The sequence below is a fragment of the Pyrus communis genome, chromosome 10, assembly GCF_041283825.1.
Source record: "Pyrus communis isolate YQ-2024b chromosome 10, ASM4128382v1, whole genome shotgun sequence".
Taxonomy (NCBI): Eukaryota; Viridiplantae; Streptophyta; class Magnoliopsida; order Rosales; family Rosaceae; genus Pyrus; species Pyrus communis.
The window spans coordinates 13,951,996-13,970,248 of NC_142574.1; the positions used below are offsets into that span (position 1 = coordinate 13,951,996).

At 35.3% G+C, this 18,253-nt stretch overlaps 1 protein-coding gene across 1 annotated transcript; it reads left to right on the top strand.

Annotated features, from left to right (window-relative positions):
* Positions 1-10,323: 10,323 nt before the first annotated feature.
* LOC137728842 (uncharacterized) lies at positions 10,324-13,398 on the top strand. The gene is made up of 7 exons (XM_068467619.2): positions 10,324-10,738; positions 10,884-10,988; positions 11,129-11,255; positions 11,379-11,450; positions 12,463-12,508; positions 12,615-12,930; positions 13,033-13,398. The coding sequence occupies exons 1-7, from the start codon at positions 10,630-10,632 to the stop codon at positions 13,068-13,070; spliced, it is 813 nt and encodes a 270-aa protein (XP_068323720.2). The 5' UTR covers positions 10,324-10,629; the 3' UTR covers positions 13,071-13,398.
* The last annotated feature ends 4,855 nt before the right edge of the window (positions 13,399-18,253 follow it).

The window sequence follows — 18,253 nt, forward strand, 5'->3', positions numbered from 1 at the left end:
TGGCATTCATCTCCCCATTCAACAGACATTAAATCTAGTCACATATCCAATCTTAGACACCGAATGAGGCATATGATTTACTTCCAACGAAGTGTATTGGGGCTTTTAGTTTGAGAGAGCAACTCACATAAATTGCGTTTATCGTCACACGACATCCGGTTCAATAGTTCAAAATCACATAAAGAAACTTATGTATGACATGGTCTTATGAGCAGGAGGCTAAGTACTCCCAATTTGGATGTTTCTTGCGAACTCGGCAATGATTTGATCTAACAGCTGACTTGTAAACTTACACAGATCATTTGGCTTGCTATTAAATCATTTTCTTTAACAAATGGACTCTCCAAGTTGGCAAGTTCCAACCACGACGAAGGGATGGCGAAATGACCAAATCTCTTACGTATAAGGTCAGCTTGACCATTTCCTTCACATCCCATTTTTATCTTATGATTCTTATCTCACTTTTATAATGCTAAGTCAATTCCAAGTCGATATGAAGTGGGGCCCTGTTGGAACAAACAATCAGAATACAACTTTATTGATAACAAATTATAATATACAATTAAAATAACTATAATCAAATATTGTATTACAATCAATTCGTAATTGAAATATTGTAAACTAAAAGAAACAAGAAAGTAGAGAAAATGACTTGATCGAAAAGATAGAGGCCTGCAGATTTTGCAGTGTCTTAAAGATAAAATTGCGCCCCTACTCTGTGCTTGTAGTTCAACCAGCGTCCGTTCCCCAGTATCCAACTATCTCTAATTCAAAGTTCCAACACCGGAACTTTGAATTCTGGTGAACCTTTGAATGCTTTCTCTTCCAAATGATATGTATATTATATGCAGTAGATGTATATAATTATTCTATATCTCATGTCTAACCTCTTTGCTATTATATAAGATATTAGGTATTCTTTCCCAACAGGTATTAGGAAGTTAAGAAATTGCCCGCATAAGTCAAATTCAAATTGAAGAGATAAGTATGAGATTTTGAATTTGGCTTATCCAAATACATGTTCGGTCTTTTACCATCAAACCCATATAATATATTCTTCGCACCAAATTACTATTAATATGAAGATTGTAATATCAAGTATCTTGATAATATTTACACTAACAATATGTGATAATTTGCATACAAACTCCAACAATAACCCACATTTGTATGGAAATTGTCACAAATGATATGCATGCAACCTTGGAATAGAAAAACAAAACAAAATATGCATAAGAAGAGGTGTCTTTTGGACTTGAACCTTTCTTAGTGAGTACTTATCGGGTCTACCTGATGACGCAATGGATATAGATGATCTTGAATTGTTCATCTTTTTTGTGATAAACCAATACAATAAGAATCACACATATTTCATTTCAACATACTTAGGTTCATACCCTTGTGTTTGTTTTGGTCCTAAACAACATCCTGGTTTCATAAGAGCTTTAGAGAATTTAGACAAAAAAAATTCTCATAAATGCGACCCCACATTTACTCTCATATAGGTGACCACCAATTAAGAATGTTCTGCTACATTCCTCTTATACAAAGATATCAGTGTCATTAAATGTAAAATACATAACCAAAACATACTGCAGACAACACAAATTCATCCTAGGAATGGTCAATTGTGTGTTCAATTATTGAGTCTTACCCAACCAGTTTGCCTATTGAACCTAGACCATGGGATCTCCAATCAGCTAGGTTAGGTTTCCATTTGGTTCAACTCATTATATTGGCTTTAGACCCATTCCGCTCGATGAAAATTTAATTTGCTCACATGGTAGGCCTTTTGTCAAAGGATCTGCTATATTTTCCTTTGACTTAACGTAATCAATGGTATAATTCCATTTTTGAGCAACTGTCTAATTGTATTATGTCTACGTCTTATATGTCTCGACGTCCCATTGTACATCTTATTTTTTGCTCTTGCAATTGCCACAATGCAATCATAATATATACAAATAGTTGTTACAAGCTTCAACACCAACGAAATATCTTCCATAAAATTTCGAAGCCACTCTGCTTCATTTGCGCTCATTTCTAAAGCTATGAACTCTGATTCCATGGTTGAACATGCTATACATGTTTGCTTGGAAGATTTCCATGCCACTGCTGCTCCTCCAAATGTGAAAACATATCCGCTTGTGGATTTAGTTTCCGAGCTATCTGAAACCTAGTTTGCATCACTATATCCTTCAAGTACTGGTGGATATTTTGAATAATGTAGTCCAAAGTTCATTGTGCCTTTTAAATAGTGTAGTACTCTAACCAAAGTGTTCCAATGGTCTTTCCCTAGATTGCTTGTATATCTACTAAGTCTACTTAAAGAATATGCCAAATTAGGCCTTGTAGAGCTCATTAGGTACATTGAACTTCCAATAACTCGTGCATATTCCAATTGAGAGACTGCATCTCCAACATGTTTTATTAATTTGCAACTGGGATCAAATGGGGTTACAACAGCATTGTCATTATAATGACCAAATTTTTTAAGTACTGATTCCACATAGTGAGATTGTGTCAATATATAACCTTCATCAATTCTTTTAATTCGAATTCCTAATATGATATCTGCAAGACCCAAGTCTTTCATGTCAAAATTAGAATTCAACATCTTTTTTTGTGGAATTAATAACGTCTTTATCACTTCCCAAAATGAGCATGTCATCTACGTACAAGCATACAATGACACACAAGGTTTTATAGCTCTTTACATACACACACTTATCACTTTCATTTATTTTAAATCCGTGTGTAATCATTGTATGATCAAATTTTGCATGCCAAATTTTTTGTGCTTGTTTTAGTCCATATAGGGACTTAACAAGTTTACAGACTTTATTCTCTTGTCCTTTCACTAGGAAACTTTCCAGTTGTTCCATGTATATTTCTTCTTCAAGTTCTCCATTTAAGAAAGCCATCTTAATGTCCATTTGGTGTATTTCCAAATTATATATGGTTGCAATAAAAATTAGCATCCTAATCAATGTAATTCTTGATACAAGCAAGTACGTATCAAAATAATCCAGCCCTTCTCTTTGTTGATAACCTTTGGCTACAAGACATGCTTTATATTTATCTATAGAGCCGTCCGGTTTTAATTTCTTTTTTATTATCCACTTGTAACCTATCAGTTTATTACTAGGTGGTAAATCAACCAATTCCCATGTGTTATTTTGCATTATCGACTCCATTTCATTACATATAGCCTCCTTCCAAAAAGGAGCCTCAGTAGAGGATTTGGTTTCCTTAAAATTTTGTGGTTCGACCTCTGACAAGAGAGCAATAAAGTCAGGTCCAAAGTTTTTTTGGGATTTTCATTCTAGTGCTTCTTCTTGGTTCCAATTCTGTAATTTGGACATCAAATGTTGGTGGAGCATCATCATGAATTTGTTCATGCGATCTCTTTTTACTAGAACTTAATTTATTCTCTTTATATGGAAAGATCTTCTCAAAGAATTCCGCATCAATAGATTCCAAAATTGTGTTCACATGCATATCCACAATTTCAGATTTTACAATTAAAAATCTGAACGCTGCACTGTTATTAGCATAGCCAATGAATGCACAATCGACAGTTTTTGGTCCAAGCTTAGTTCTCTTTGGCAAAGGAACTCAAACTTTAGCTAAACAACCCCATACTTTTAATATTTTATACGTGGGTATCCTTCCCTTCCACAATTCATAAGGAGATTGATTTGTTTTCTTATGTGGAATTTGATTTAAGATTTTATTTGCAGTAAACAAAGCTTCACCCCACATATTATGTGGAAGCCCAAAACTATTAAGCATCGAATTTATCTTATCTTTAAAAGTTCTATTTTTTTCTTTCCACTACACCATTTTGTTGAGGCGTATACGGCGCCATCGTTTGATGTACAATTCCATGTTCATTATAAAAATCTACAAAGGCAAAAGATTCATACTCGCCTCCTCTATTCGATCATAGAACTTTGATTTCCTTATTAAGTTGATTTTCAACTTCGGCTTTATATGTCTTAAACATATTCAAGGCTTCATCCTTGTTATGAACTAGATAAACATAGCAATACTTATTGCAATCGTCAATGAAAGAAATATAATAATTTTTTCCTCCTCGAGTTGGTGTTGATTTAAAGTTACATAGATCACTATGTATTAAATCAAGTAACTCACTTGACTTATTAAAAACTGATTTAAAAGTTTGTCTAGCAAACTTTGATTCAACGCATATTTCACATTTTTTTTTTTTTTGAAATCTGTAGCATGTTTTGGTATTAATCATAAATTAGCCATTCTATGCATTGATCGATAATTAATATGGCCTAATCTAGCATGCCAAAGTTCAACAGACTCAATAGTATAAATGGAAGCCTTATTTATATTATTAATAGAAACATCATCAATCACATTGAGTTTGAATAATCCCTCAGCCAAATAACCCTTGCCTGCAAACATTCCTCCCTTGCTAAGCAAGAATTTGTCGGATTCGAACACTAACTTAAAGCCCTTATTGCTTAACAAAGGCCCTGAAACTAGGTTTTTCCTAATTTCAAGAACATGGAGAACATTCAGAAAGGTAAGTTCCCTCCCAGAAGTGAACTTTAGTACAACTCTTCCTTTTCCAACAACTTCTGCATCATAGACATTCCCCATATAAAGTTTTTCACCACTTGAATTTGGTACATAGGTAGAGAACAAGTTTTAGTCCCCACACATATGCCTCGTTGCTCCGGTGTCAATCCACCAATCATTTGTGTCGGATACCACGTTGGTTTCTGAAACAACACCAACCAGTATATCTCCTTCAGTCACATTGGCTTCATTGGTCCTTCCATTGTTGGTGTTTGAATTGGTACGGTGTTTGAATTGGTACATTTCATATCTTTTTGGTAGCGACAATCTTGTGCCCTATGCCCCTGTTTTCCACACACCCAGCATGCTCCTTTGATTTTTTTTTGAAGTCCTTTGCTTTTGGTGCATCGATAGCAAAGTTGTATTTCTTTTTAGCATTCTTCTCCTTGTTTTTCTAGAAATGCTTTGGCCTTGGATTGCTTACCTCAACAAAGTTGGCCTCGGCTTCCATGGAAGATGCATCAACTTTGTTGCCTTTCTTGTGATCTTTTTCGACCTTTAGCCTGAGAATTAAATCTTCCAGAGACATCTCCCTGCACTTATGCTTCAGATAGATTTTAACGTCATTCCAAGATGAAGGCAGTTTTTCAATGATTGCCCCAACTTGGAAGTGTTCATTAATAGAGCATCCGTCAGCATGTAAATCATGGATTAAGCGTTGAGGTTCTTCAACTTGGCCATGACAGGTTTGGAATCCACCATGTTGAATGTCAGAAATTTACCAATGATAAACTTTTTTGATCCAGCATCTTCAGTGATATATTTATTGTTTAGTGAATGCCAAAGGTCCTTGGCAGTCTTGCATGATGAATATACATCATACATACAATCATCCAGTCCATTCAAAATGTAGTTTTTGCAAAGAAACTCAGAGTGAGTCCAAGCATCTATTGCAGACAACATGTCCTTATCCGCTGGCAGTTCAGTCGCCACATGAGCCTCCTCCTTCACAATATAGGCTAGGTTCATTGTGGTAAAAACGAACAACATCTTTTGTTGCCATCTTTTGAAGTCCACACCTTTGAATTTCTCTGGTTTCTCAAGGAGAGGATTCTTAACGCCTGTTGCGTTCACTGATGTTTGATCCATCACAAATTTTGTCTTTAGATTGTTGGAACAAACAATCAGAATACAACTTTATTGATAACAAATTATAATATACAACTGAAATAACTATAATCAATTCGTAATTGAAATATTGTAAACTAAAAGAAACAAGAAAGTAGAAAAATTGACTTGATCGAAAAGATAGAGGCTTGCAGATTTTGCAGTGTCCTAAAGACAGAATTGCACCCCTACTTTGTGCTTGTAGTTCGATGAGCGTCTGTCCCCCAGGATCCAACTATCTATAATTCAAAGTTCTAGCATCAGAACCTTGAATTCTGGCGAACCTTTGAATGTTTTCTCTTCCAAATGATATGTATATTATATGCAGTAGATGTATATAATTATTCTATATCTTGTGTCTGACCTCTTTGCTATTATATAAGATATTAGGTATCCTTTCCCAACAAGTATTAGGAAGTTAAGAAACTGCCCGCATATGTCAAATTCAAATTGAAGAGATAAGTATGAAATTTTGAATTTGGCTTATCCAAATACCTGTTCGGTCTTTTATCAACAGACCCATATAATATATTATTCGCACCAAATTACTATTAATATGAAGATTATAATATCAAGTATCTTGATAATATTTACACTAACGATATGTGACAATTTGCATACAAACTCCAACAGGCCCTAGCCTAACCTAAAAAGTACTTGGTTTTTATCTAAATCAAAGGGGGTGGATAACAATTTACGTAGAACGAATTTATCTTCACATTAGTGTTTCTGTCAAATACTATATTATTATGTAAGAAAACTTGCAAGTGTCAACACATTATTGGACTAAGACACTACATCAGGAGTGAAACCAAAAAATAATCAAAAAGAGACACTTCACACAATATAAAGAACTATTTTTTCTAGTAAAAAGAAAAATTTATTGAGACATAAAAAATCCACTAAGAACAAAACAAACTAGCAAGTAATACACTGTTAACACAATGATAGTACATAACAATATTAAGATTAAGTTCGGTTAAGGGATTTCCAAGTTCTAAAGGACTGAGATAGAGGAGATTTAGAAATGTCGTCCATGTGCATTACAAGGAATTGTGAGAGAAATGCAAATGACAGTTTTTAAGTATGAATTTATAAATTACTTACATGTCTTTGCAATGCTCATGAAGGGCATTTCTTATCCTCTCAATGTAACATTATGTAGCCATTTCTTAGCCAAACGTAGCCTAAATAACTTTAACCTCTTCTCCTTACAAAAATAAGGAAAAAAAGTGGATTTTTAAATGAGGAACCAAGTAAATTGAGCAAATGAAGAAAAAACCAAATAAATTTTTTAATGGTTTGGGATAATATGATTTGCTCTGTTAGAATTTTTGTCAAAATAAATCACGTATGAAAAATCAAATGGGAAAATTGTAGCAATATTCCCTCAACTTTAACCCAATTGACAAAAATGACCGTAGTTGTACGTTTTGATGATTTAAGAGACATTTGGTTACAGATTTTCAGTTGAGAGCCATTGCTCCAATTAAAATGAAGTTGAGAGACCATTGCTACAATTTTCTCTTTGTAATATATGTCCTTCAAAGGAAACAAGAGAATGACCAAATGGATGATAGCTTGAAAAGTATAAAATATAGGCAAATTGAGATTAAGTAGCAATTTGAGGAAAAACACTTAAATAAAAATGTTGGTGTGTTGATTTCTTTAAATTTTGTACAATGATGCAATAAAATAGGAGAGAGCGAAAGTCAATTATTACAATTTTTTTGTTCGTTACGGAAGTCAATAAATTAAATACTACACGATCAAAATACAAATTCCATTAATAACATGACTCAAACATATAATAGCATCAACTAAGAAGTTTTTTTTTTTTTTTTTTTTGAGTACATCGATATATTTTTACATTAAAAGGAGGGGAAGTTCGGTTAAGTCACACAATGAGCAACCTAATTTGGTATTGAATCGTCATCCACGAGATTCGAACCTAAAACCTCTCACTTTCAAGTGAAGAGGAATACCACCGGACCGTAATATTGATTGGCGCATCAATTAAGAAGTTGAGTTCATAAAAAATACGCGTGCAAGATACAAAGTAATAATAGTGAAACTTTTAGCTAAGAAATGACCATACCAAGTCTACATAAAATTGAGCAGCCACCAATGAATAATATTACAAGATGATGACTTTGTACTACGATTTAATGGTGTTTCTTTTCACTTGTAAGTGATAGATTTTAGGTTCGATTCATATTAAAGATGAATTTGAACCATATTATTGTTAGTCCATTATGAAGCTTAGCCCTATTCCCCACACCATCTCGATAATATTGTTTGTTAATATATATAAAGCTATCAACCATGAAATTGACCTAAAGCCACCACTTCAACAACATGTGGTTCACATTTTCCATGTTCAACTGATCAGTTAAGAAAATTTTCAGATGGGTTGTTCCTGCTAAAGTAATCCTATCATAAACTAATATGCATCGAAATCTGATGACGAAATTCTATTTCTCGTACACATTGTCGTTTCATTATTTGACTACTTTTTTGCATTGTTACGTATGGTTCTCAAAGACGGTAAGTGTTAGTCGGGCAACGGAATGAGACCTATTGTTTAAGCGAACTAAGTGGATTTGAGTAAACTTACAATAAATCTTTAATACTTTGGTTAATTTGATGGAATGAAATAAAATTCAAATGATACAAATCTTAGTACTTTAGGATATATTTCAATTAGCAATTTAATCAATTAGATAAAAAATCTTAGGAAAAAATAAAATATTTAATCAACAATTTAAAACAATTAAATAAAAAAAAAGAAAGGGAAGGAGGCTGAGACGCATAGAAGGGAGGGATGTGGGGCAAGTTTGTGCTAATTGTCCCATTCTTTATGCATATCAGTCAAATAGGATTGCTAGGTTTCCAATTTTAATTGGGTGGTAGTTTAAAATATATTAAATATGGAACATTGAGACCTGATAGTGGTCACGTGGAGTGAGAATCGAAGAGAGAGAAACTCAATTTTCTCTCTTCTTCTTCCTCTCATCTTCTTCGATGGAGTTCATAACCCAGAAAGTTTTGCATTTCTCATTCCTCACTTAAAAAAACAGAAAAAGGAATCAAAATGCTCAAACCGCCTTGGCCATCAAGTTGCCCGCCTAGGCCGCCCAAGTGCTGCCCAGACTGCCTCGACGCTTGCCTAATCCCTTCTCCGATTTTCTTCCTGACTAGAGGTCAATCCTAACGGCTGACCATTGCCTAATGCCTAGGAGCCTAGGCAGCTACCTATACTGATTTTTAGAACACTCACGTGACAAGAATAACCCAACCAACGCTTATGAGGAATTCTTTAGGATTAAGTTTCAAATCAAAGCTTCTCCTAATGAAAAGATTAATAACCGACAATGGTAATAAATTCCTTTGTCCTAAATCCTAAATTCCTAATTATAAGGGGTTTTGGCTTTCTTTGTGTCCTCCTAATCCTATGTCCTACGTGTCCGCCCGGTCTTCTTGTAGCAGTAAGTCAATCTTTTGCGAGTAAATTATGTCAACGTGTAAGCCATTTAGTACTACGATATATTGTATTTCTTCAATTGTAAGTGCGAGGTTTTAAGTTCGATTATTATAAAAAACGAACGAATATGAACCACATTATTATTAGTTTATTGTGAGGCTCAGTCTACCTTGAGTGTTTATCAAATATAGCCAAATATTAGCCCCTAATTTAAAAAATGTCAATTTTTATAAAAAAATTCAAATATATTCAAAATCTCCCTTAAATAGACACAAATAACCTTAATTCATACAAATAACTAGTTGTTGATTAAAATACTCTTGTGAGATAATCAAGTGGTGCTTTCCCTAATATTTTTCTCATTTCTTTTATTAGTACAATTAATTGAGAATTTGTAGACCAAAATAAGAAGAATAAAAACACAAAAAAAGAAAATTTTCTGTATCGTAAACTCTAATTTTTCTAATATGCACTAAATGGATTTCAATTAGCTTTCCTCTAATAGATCGGCAAATGGTATTAGGTTCGTCAATCTTCCCTTGACAAAAGAAACATAATTTTTCTAATATGTACGAGAAGAATTTCTATTCCGTAAACCTTAAAAATGTGCTTTTTGCACTTTCTAAGAACACAACAGATCTCTCAATTCACTACTACAATCAATGAAAACTTTCAAAATAGAATCTAGACAAGAAAAAAGCCCTTAATAAAACAAAGGTGTGGAAATTAAATACAAAGCACATATAATCCAAACGAAAATTGAGATAAATAATGTTACAAAAATTGACAGTTCATTATTCCATAAATATTCAATTGAAGGAAGAAACTGCAAAAGCAAAGAGAAAACGTAGACGATGAAAAATGCAAAACAAATTAACCATCTACACTCACCTTTGTTTAGGGGTGCACAAGTCTCCACCAACACTCGATGCTTTTACTAGGTCTCCACCATTTTTTAGGTTTAGTAGTGAGAACTCTTCATCTAATAGAGTTCGTTTTTTAATTTATTAGGTTTAAAGTTTAAGGGTATTTGTGTCTATTTTAATGATATTTTGATAAATGCCCGTTTACCTCACTTTTTATATATAATATCATTTGTTAAAAAAAAATGAAAAATATTAAGCTGACTGGAAACAAAATCCATTTAATCGTAGCACGGAAAGTCTTGCTATTCCACGCGCTTTCCGTCTCTGAAACTGAGATTTCATACAATGTTCGTTCCTTTCCTCCAAGTCACAGAAACTGGAAAAAAAGTTAAAAAACGAAACACGACAGAAACCCTCCGCCAATCACAAGTAATCGTGTCTATATTAATTTTACCCAACCATGCTTAAGAATTTAATAAAAAGTAATAAAAAATTCAAGAAATAAAAAACGCGGAATTGGATTTGTATAAAAAGTGCAACACCTTATGGAGAGACATGTCAAGATTTGAACTTTCATCATCTGCACCATACGACTCATCGTTGCCTCCTGACTATTCCTTCATGTCGATTTCTGGAATTCAAGGCCAGCTTCTTGAAGTCACTGGTATGATTTCAATTTCTTATTATTTTTTGTGTCAAATTATAAGATAACCCATCAAAATTTTCTTGTTTTTCTTCCGTTTTCTGTTTTTGTTTTCTCAAATTTTGAGTTTTTGTGATATGGGTTTTGATTATCTGGGGTGTTGCAGTTGTTGGTTGTAACAAATTGAGAGATACGGAATGGATTTCTCGGCAGGACCCATATGTCTGTCTTGAATATGCTCACAACAAGCACCGCACCAGAACATGCACAGGTAATTGCCGAATTAAACCCTGTTTACTTGGTTAATTTGGCTTAAATTTTAGTTTTTATTTCTGGGTTTATGTTGTTCTTGCAATCTGGAGATTTAGATCTGAATTTTGACTCAAACCCATGTTGTAATTATTGGTATAGATGGTGGTAAAAATCCCACATTCCAAGAGAAGTTCGTGTTTCCGCTGATTGAAGGTCTTAGGGAACTCAATGTTCTGGTCTGGAATAGCAATACTGTCACATTGGACGACTTCATTGGCGAGGGAAAGTATGAAATTCTCAACCAATATGCTTTGATATATTGATTTCGGCATAATTTTAGAGACCCTTTTGGTTATTCTGAAATTTTGAGTTTGCTGATTTCCGTTATTTGGTGTGTTACGAATTTTAGGGTTCAACTTCAGAAGGTTCTTACTCAGGGTTATGACGACAGCACATGGCAGCTTCAGACTAAACATGGCCGGTAACTACATAACTTTCATCTCATTTCTTTTTATTTGATCTATCTAATTCTAAATGGTTGGATTATAATATAGGTGTTATTTTTCTATAATGTTACTTTATTTTCCTTTTTCTTCCCGTCTGGATTGTATGTGTTAATCATGTATATAAAGCTGTAGATAATTTTTCTCTGCATCAACATCACATTACATCCCTTGATTTGGTTCTTCATATTTGTTTTTCATGATAATCGAAGATTAATTTTCGGTCTGCATTGCATTACCCGAAACAGCTATTCATTGTTGGCTTGTGAATAGACCATGCTAAGCACCCTGTGTTTTTGGAGCAAACATTCATTGAGTGAATTATGTGTAAGCACTCTGTGTTTATGCTGCAACATTAGTGATCATCAAGTGGCCTAAATGAGACACCCTCTAAGTAGATTGATGCCCCTAATATACAATACTATTTCTTTGTCATCTGATCGTGCAGTCTCCACTCAATACTCAGTCTCCAAGCACACAAATAGTATGATGTGAGAATACGAATTCACTCAAATGACTTTCATATGGTTTTGTGTTCCATCTATCTATTCTCACACAGCTCAAACACGGGCTGTGCAATCATTCACTATCGTATTCTTTATGTTCTGTAAAATACAAAGGCGAATAAAAAAAAGGAGGGAATTAATTTACCTTCCTTGTATGTAGTATTGAGAACCTTAGGAAGGGTAGGCTAGGATATGAGGTTATAAGTTGAGCGATATATATCCCTCGTATTAACTAGAGTAGTAATTTACAATCTGGGCTAAAGAAGGAAAAAGGGCTGGGAATTTGATTGAAGATCTTGCAATACATTTCATCCTTCTGAGTACCAGTTTTGTCTTTCCATCTTACAGATGTGGTTTGGTTTTTGCATCTAGAAAGTTAATTAAACAAACTGTCCTAGTAACTACATCTCTTTCCTATAATTAGATTTATTCTGTTGTGTTTTGAAATTGTTTGACTTCTGACACAAACTCTTTTTCATGGTAGATATGGAGGAGAAGTGCGGCTCATAATGCATTATTCGAAGACCAATGTAAGTTGCACCTTCTCTCACTATAATGGGGTGACTTTTGAACAGTCTTGTATATAGTCATGCTAATTATCTGTCCGGCTGACCTACTGTCTTTGGGTTGCTGCAGAAACCAGCATCAAGCTATGCTCCATCTGCACCACCATATGGAGCACCACATGCATCACAAGCTTATCTATATTCAACCCCCCCACCTGCAGGTCATTATGCACCACCGGCGCCTGGACCTTACCCACCAGCGCCAGCAGGGTACCCAGCTCCATCTCCCTATCCTTCGTACTCGCCTAATTCAGCAGGGTATCCACCATCTGCATATGGTCCCCCTCCGCCGGCATATGGCCATACTCCGTCTGCCTATCCTCCCCCACCATACCCACCAACTTCAACATATCCCCCACCCCCGCAATCCTCACCCTATCCTCCAAGTAAGCTCTTTCTTTTTTATTGTTTTTTTTTTCTGTTTCTTAGTTCTGGCTGCTAATATGATTCATCAAATACTAATTTTCTGTTGTACGCTTTTCGATCAGGACCTTTCCCTGGACTCTATCCTCCACCACCGTACTGAGATAGAGCTCCTCCAGTCGTACCAGCAAAAGAGATAGAGCTCCTCCAGACCCCGAATGAAGATGCGGTTGGTACTAATTGTGTTTAGTCTAATACTCGTAGTTTGGTGGTTGTCTTACCGCATGGACACTTTCTTTCTCCCCGATGTTTATAAAGCGCCTAGTGTTTTGAACCAGAATTTTGGTGAGCTAGATTTGAACTTGTTCCAATCATTTGTATATGTTGGTGAATAGGTCGCAATAATAATGTATGTGTTTTCTGCTGGATTTGTACTTGTTCAATAATCCTGAAGTTATAAAAGCAATTGGTAATCTGAATTTTCATCAGAACGGTAGAACAAGGATGCTTTATAATCGGCACCAGTCGGAACATGGTCTATTGCTATTGGTACTATGAATTTTCATCAGAACCGTGGAACAAGGACGCTTTATAATCGGCGCCGGTCGGAACATGGTCTATTGCTATTTCTTGGAGCCAATAAAATTTCGTTCTGCAGACTTGCAATCACTTTCAAGGAGTTCATGGAAACACCATATCTTATATATGTTTAAACCGGGTTTTGGGTCAGCACTAACCAATGGGATCGTTATTGGATCACTTGTTAAGAACTCATTGACGGGTAACTCGTGGGTAACCTGTTTCGATCTGTTAAAAAAAAAATTATGGAAAATACCCTAAAATTGGATAATTTCTTAATCTTTGGACAAAAATAGAACAAGCCGGCCATGCACACCAATGCACAAAATCGAAATTACCAAAATGCTCACATATAAATACTAAAAATCCTCAGTTCATTCCATCATTTTTGTCAATTGGAAGAGAGACATGCCAAGAGAGCTCTGGGTTTCTAGGCTGGGCTCGTATCTCTAAGCTCTAGTTTCATAGAGGAAAGTTGAGAGTGAGGCTTTGAAGTGAGAGTTTCTCGTTTGCATTAGTGTTCCATCCTTAAAGATATGATTTTTGTACCAAAGTTTGCGTTTTGGCCGGAAAGATCCATTCTTTCTGGCCAGTGAAGCTTCGTAGCTCTCTCTCTCATCTCTTTCTCTCTCTAACTCGGTCATTGTCTCCACTTGTGCAACTAATTACTTGTTTGTTCAATTATGTTTTTTGAATTTGCAGAGATGGGAAGTCGAACAAAAGAGGGATGTGGAAGAGAGGGCTTGAAATGTGTTCTGAAAATCTTTATTTGTTTATGGGTTTTGTTATTTTAGATTATGGGTTTCAATCTTAGAGTTTTGCGTTTTAATTTTTTTTTAGGGAATTGAAGATTCATGGAGTTGTGTTGGTGGATTTAGCTTGTGGGTTTGTTACAAAATGCTCAATATTTGTTAATTTTGTTATGAACTTGCAAATTTTTGTGGATTCGATCTGGAATGGGTGTTTGTTTGAAAAGATTTGTGAATTACAAGTCTTAGTTAAATGTGAAAGAAATTTTACACGATATACAAACGACATGCACACAATATGCACATGACATGCACATTTGTCATCTCCATAAGATTTTCCTTGTGCTTGTATATTGTTATCAGTATATACAAGTTGTTCTCGGTTTCAAAAGGTCCTTCAAATGATGAGTTAAACCATAACAATGGATTTAGAAAGAAAAACAAAGAAAAAGATGTAAAAACCTCAAGTTTTGAATCCATGTCTTGTTGAAACCATCAATGTGTAGTCCCCACCATCACAAAAATAGTTAGACATGCCTAGACCAACCCATGCACAACATGGTGTAGGGGATGAGATTTGATAACACACTAGCCTTTATGTTGGAAATGAAGTAACAACATTTGGACGCATCGTTCAAGTTGGAGAATGAAAAAGCAGTGGTGGGAATTCTTACAACTTTTGAAGGTCACATGCATCACATCCTCACCACATAAACACCTTCAACACATTCCTTCTTTTACCCAACTGATTTCATCCTCATGATGGTAGACTTGTGTATAAATATACTTCTCACACATAGTTGCAATAACCATTAATCCCCCCTCAAAGATTAGACTTCTCAGATAGCCAAAACAATTTACAACACAAATATGTCCAAGTTCCCACATGAAACTAAGGGCTTTAAAGCAGAGTTCCACGAGTGGTACAACATGGAATGTCCTCCACTTCCAGGGTCGTCAAAGACAAATCCTACGTCATTGTTTAGCTTTGTAGACTCGGAGACGTCGTTGAAAAGTATAGATCAGGTCTGTGGGAGACTTGAGTATGAGATGGGCATTGCCGAGTATTGGAACCATAAGCTAATGAAGGCAGAAAAAGAGCATGTGGATCTCAACGGTAAAGCCAACAAAGCACTCTACCGTGCAAGCAAGCAAAAAACGAAGGCTGATACATTTGGAGAAATGATAATATTCCTAAATTTTGAATTGTTCTAGAATTGTCAGGGCCATATTGAGTTGTGCGAGCGTTCTCAGGAGGGAAATATAAAAATGGAGGAGGAACGTAACAAAGGCTTTGAGGATTCTCATCGACTAGTGAAGAACCATAATGTGATTATATGACATTTTATTGTTATGCAATGTATTAGCTAAGTATTTTATGATAATAAAATGCATACTATGTATCCTTGTTATATGCACATACCATGCACTGATAGGAGCATATTCATGCGACTTAAATGGCTTGTTCTCGTGCATTTACGTTATGTTTCTTTAGTTATTTTAGTACTTTAAGCTATTTTCGTGTGTTTGTAGGTCCAAAGGGCTAAAGGAGCAAAAAGATGCATTTTGGAGACTTTTGGAGCACTTTTGGGCTAAGGATGGATAGCTTATGCTTGGAGCCAAAGTGTTGGACGAAATTGAAGACCTAATTGAAGACCAAAGTGTTGGAACCTTGTTCCCTTTAGTTTTAGGACATTTAAACCTTTCCTAATCCCATTCATCAACACATGCATCCACATGCATTCACCCTTTAAACCATTAAATCCACATGCTTTCCTATTCAATTAAATCAGCCACATGCATTCATCATCATAACCTAGCTGTCATTCCACTTCATTGCACATGCATCTTCAAATAAATCAGCCATTCCACATGCATATTCAACCTAGCTGTCATTGCACATGCATTCACTCTTTAATTCACATGCATTTACTCTTTAATTCACATGCAAAACATCCCATTCCATCTCCCATTTCAGATTGCATTCCATAATCATTCACTCACCTTTAATCCACATGCATCTTCCATAAATCAAATCAACCACATTCACCACCACATTCACTCATTGCCGTGCACATTCACTCACCACAAACATTCCACATGCATTCATCAACATATCTAGTTGTCACTCACATGCATTTCCTTCATCATTTCCAACCCACATGTCCCTTTAATCATTCAAACATACACCCATTCACCACCAGAAATCATCCTTGCCATGAGTTCCCATCAGATTTCCATCATATTCACATGCATTCCATCCTTTAAAACATTGCACATGCACTCCCTTTAATTAATTAAGCCACATGCACTCCCATCCATTTCATCATTGCAGCCAACACATGCTTTCACATGCATTTTCAGATTGTCCCCTTGCACATGCAGCCACATATTCATTGCACATGCAATTCCAACCCACATGCATCCTTTAATCATTCAAACATGCAGCCACATTCCCTCCTAGCTGTCATGTTCCCCCCATTTCACCTATAAATAAGCATCCATTGCATTCATTCTCATTCACTCTTTCATATTCCAGAAATTCGTCAAAACCTCTCCACACCCTTGCAGCAGCCACCAAAACACTTTTCTCCTCCATTGCAGCCACTCCAACCACTCCCCAAACCATTCACACCATCAAACTATCCTTAGACCTTGTGCTACAACGAAGAGGAAGATGAGAGTGCCTAAACGTTCATACAATTCAAGTTTGAGTTGTTGGAATGTTTAGGTGTTTCTTTGATTTCAATGTTTAATTTCAATACTCTTTGTTTTGTACGAATGAGGAATGGAAGAGAAGAGGGCCTAAACGTTCATACAATTCAAGTTTGAGTTGTTGGAATGTTTAGGTGTTTCTTTGATTCTCTTTGTTTTGTACGTATGAGGAACTAAAGCCCCCCTTGGCTAGGGGGGGATTCGAAATATATGTTTATGCTTGCATTTTGATTTGATTACTTCTAATTGCGTTTTATAAGTTGTGGATTCAATTTGTTTAACCGTTTGATTGATAACTTATTTATGTATGTTTATTGAGAATGCGCGCTTAATTTTCATGCATGAATATGACGCTAGAATATAAGTGAGTTTCACCTAATAGTTACGAACTTATATTCGCAAGTAGTGGAGGTTGCTTATAAACAATCGCGTTAAACGAATTCTTGGCATAAGTTTCATGCGTATTCCATAGTAACGAGTGCCTCGTCAACACTTATAGTTTTCAAAGAACTTAATGATTCTTGCTTGTATCTCTATTATGAAATTCATGTAGGGAACTTGTGGGGAATGCTTTGGGTTGTCGTATGCAATCATCCAATTCATTAACTTAAGGAAAACTTGACGGTTAATTTAAGCGGACCTAATTAACTTGGGGTGATGAGTTTCATGATTTATTGAAACGCAATTGGAAATCGTTTTATTATGCAAGTATAACATATGTGGAGATGAACCCCGTAGCTAACTTTCCATCCATTCTATTTCATCACATTCATATTTACATTTTGCTTTAAATTACAGTTTGTTCATTTAGTTTAATTTCGTCCAAATTTCAATCCCCCTTTACTTTATTGTCCAAATTAGTTAGAAAGTGTCTTAGTTTGTGTTTATAAGTGTTTTGATTCAATTTGTTGCACAAATTCGTCCAAATTCACCAAAGTGCTCAAAACTGCCCAGAAAGTGTTTTTAAGGCAGTTTTGAGTGTTTTGGGTGCTGTTTGAGTCTTTTGGTTTGTTTTAGTGTTTTAAGTGTTTAGTTTTGCATTCTTTGAGTCTAGTTTAGTGTTTTAAACTTTATTTTACGTTTTTGAGTCAGTTTCCAAGTGATTAACAATCCCTCCTAATCCCCGGTCCAGAACGATCCCTACTTACATACTTACTACAATTTGACAAAAAGAGGGTTTAATTTGTGTGCGTATAAATCTCGCATCATGCACATAGAATGCACATAATATGCATAGCACATGCATATAATATGCCATGCCTAAGAAATGCACACCTTATGCAAGAATCCTGTAGAACATATG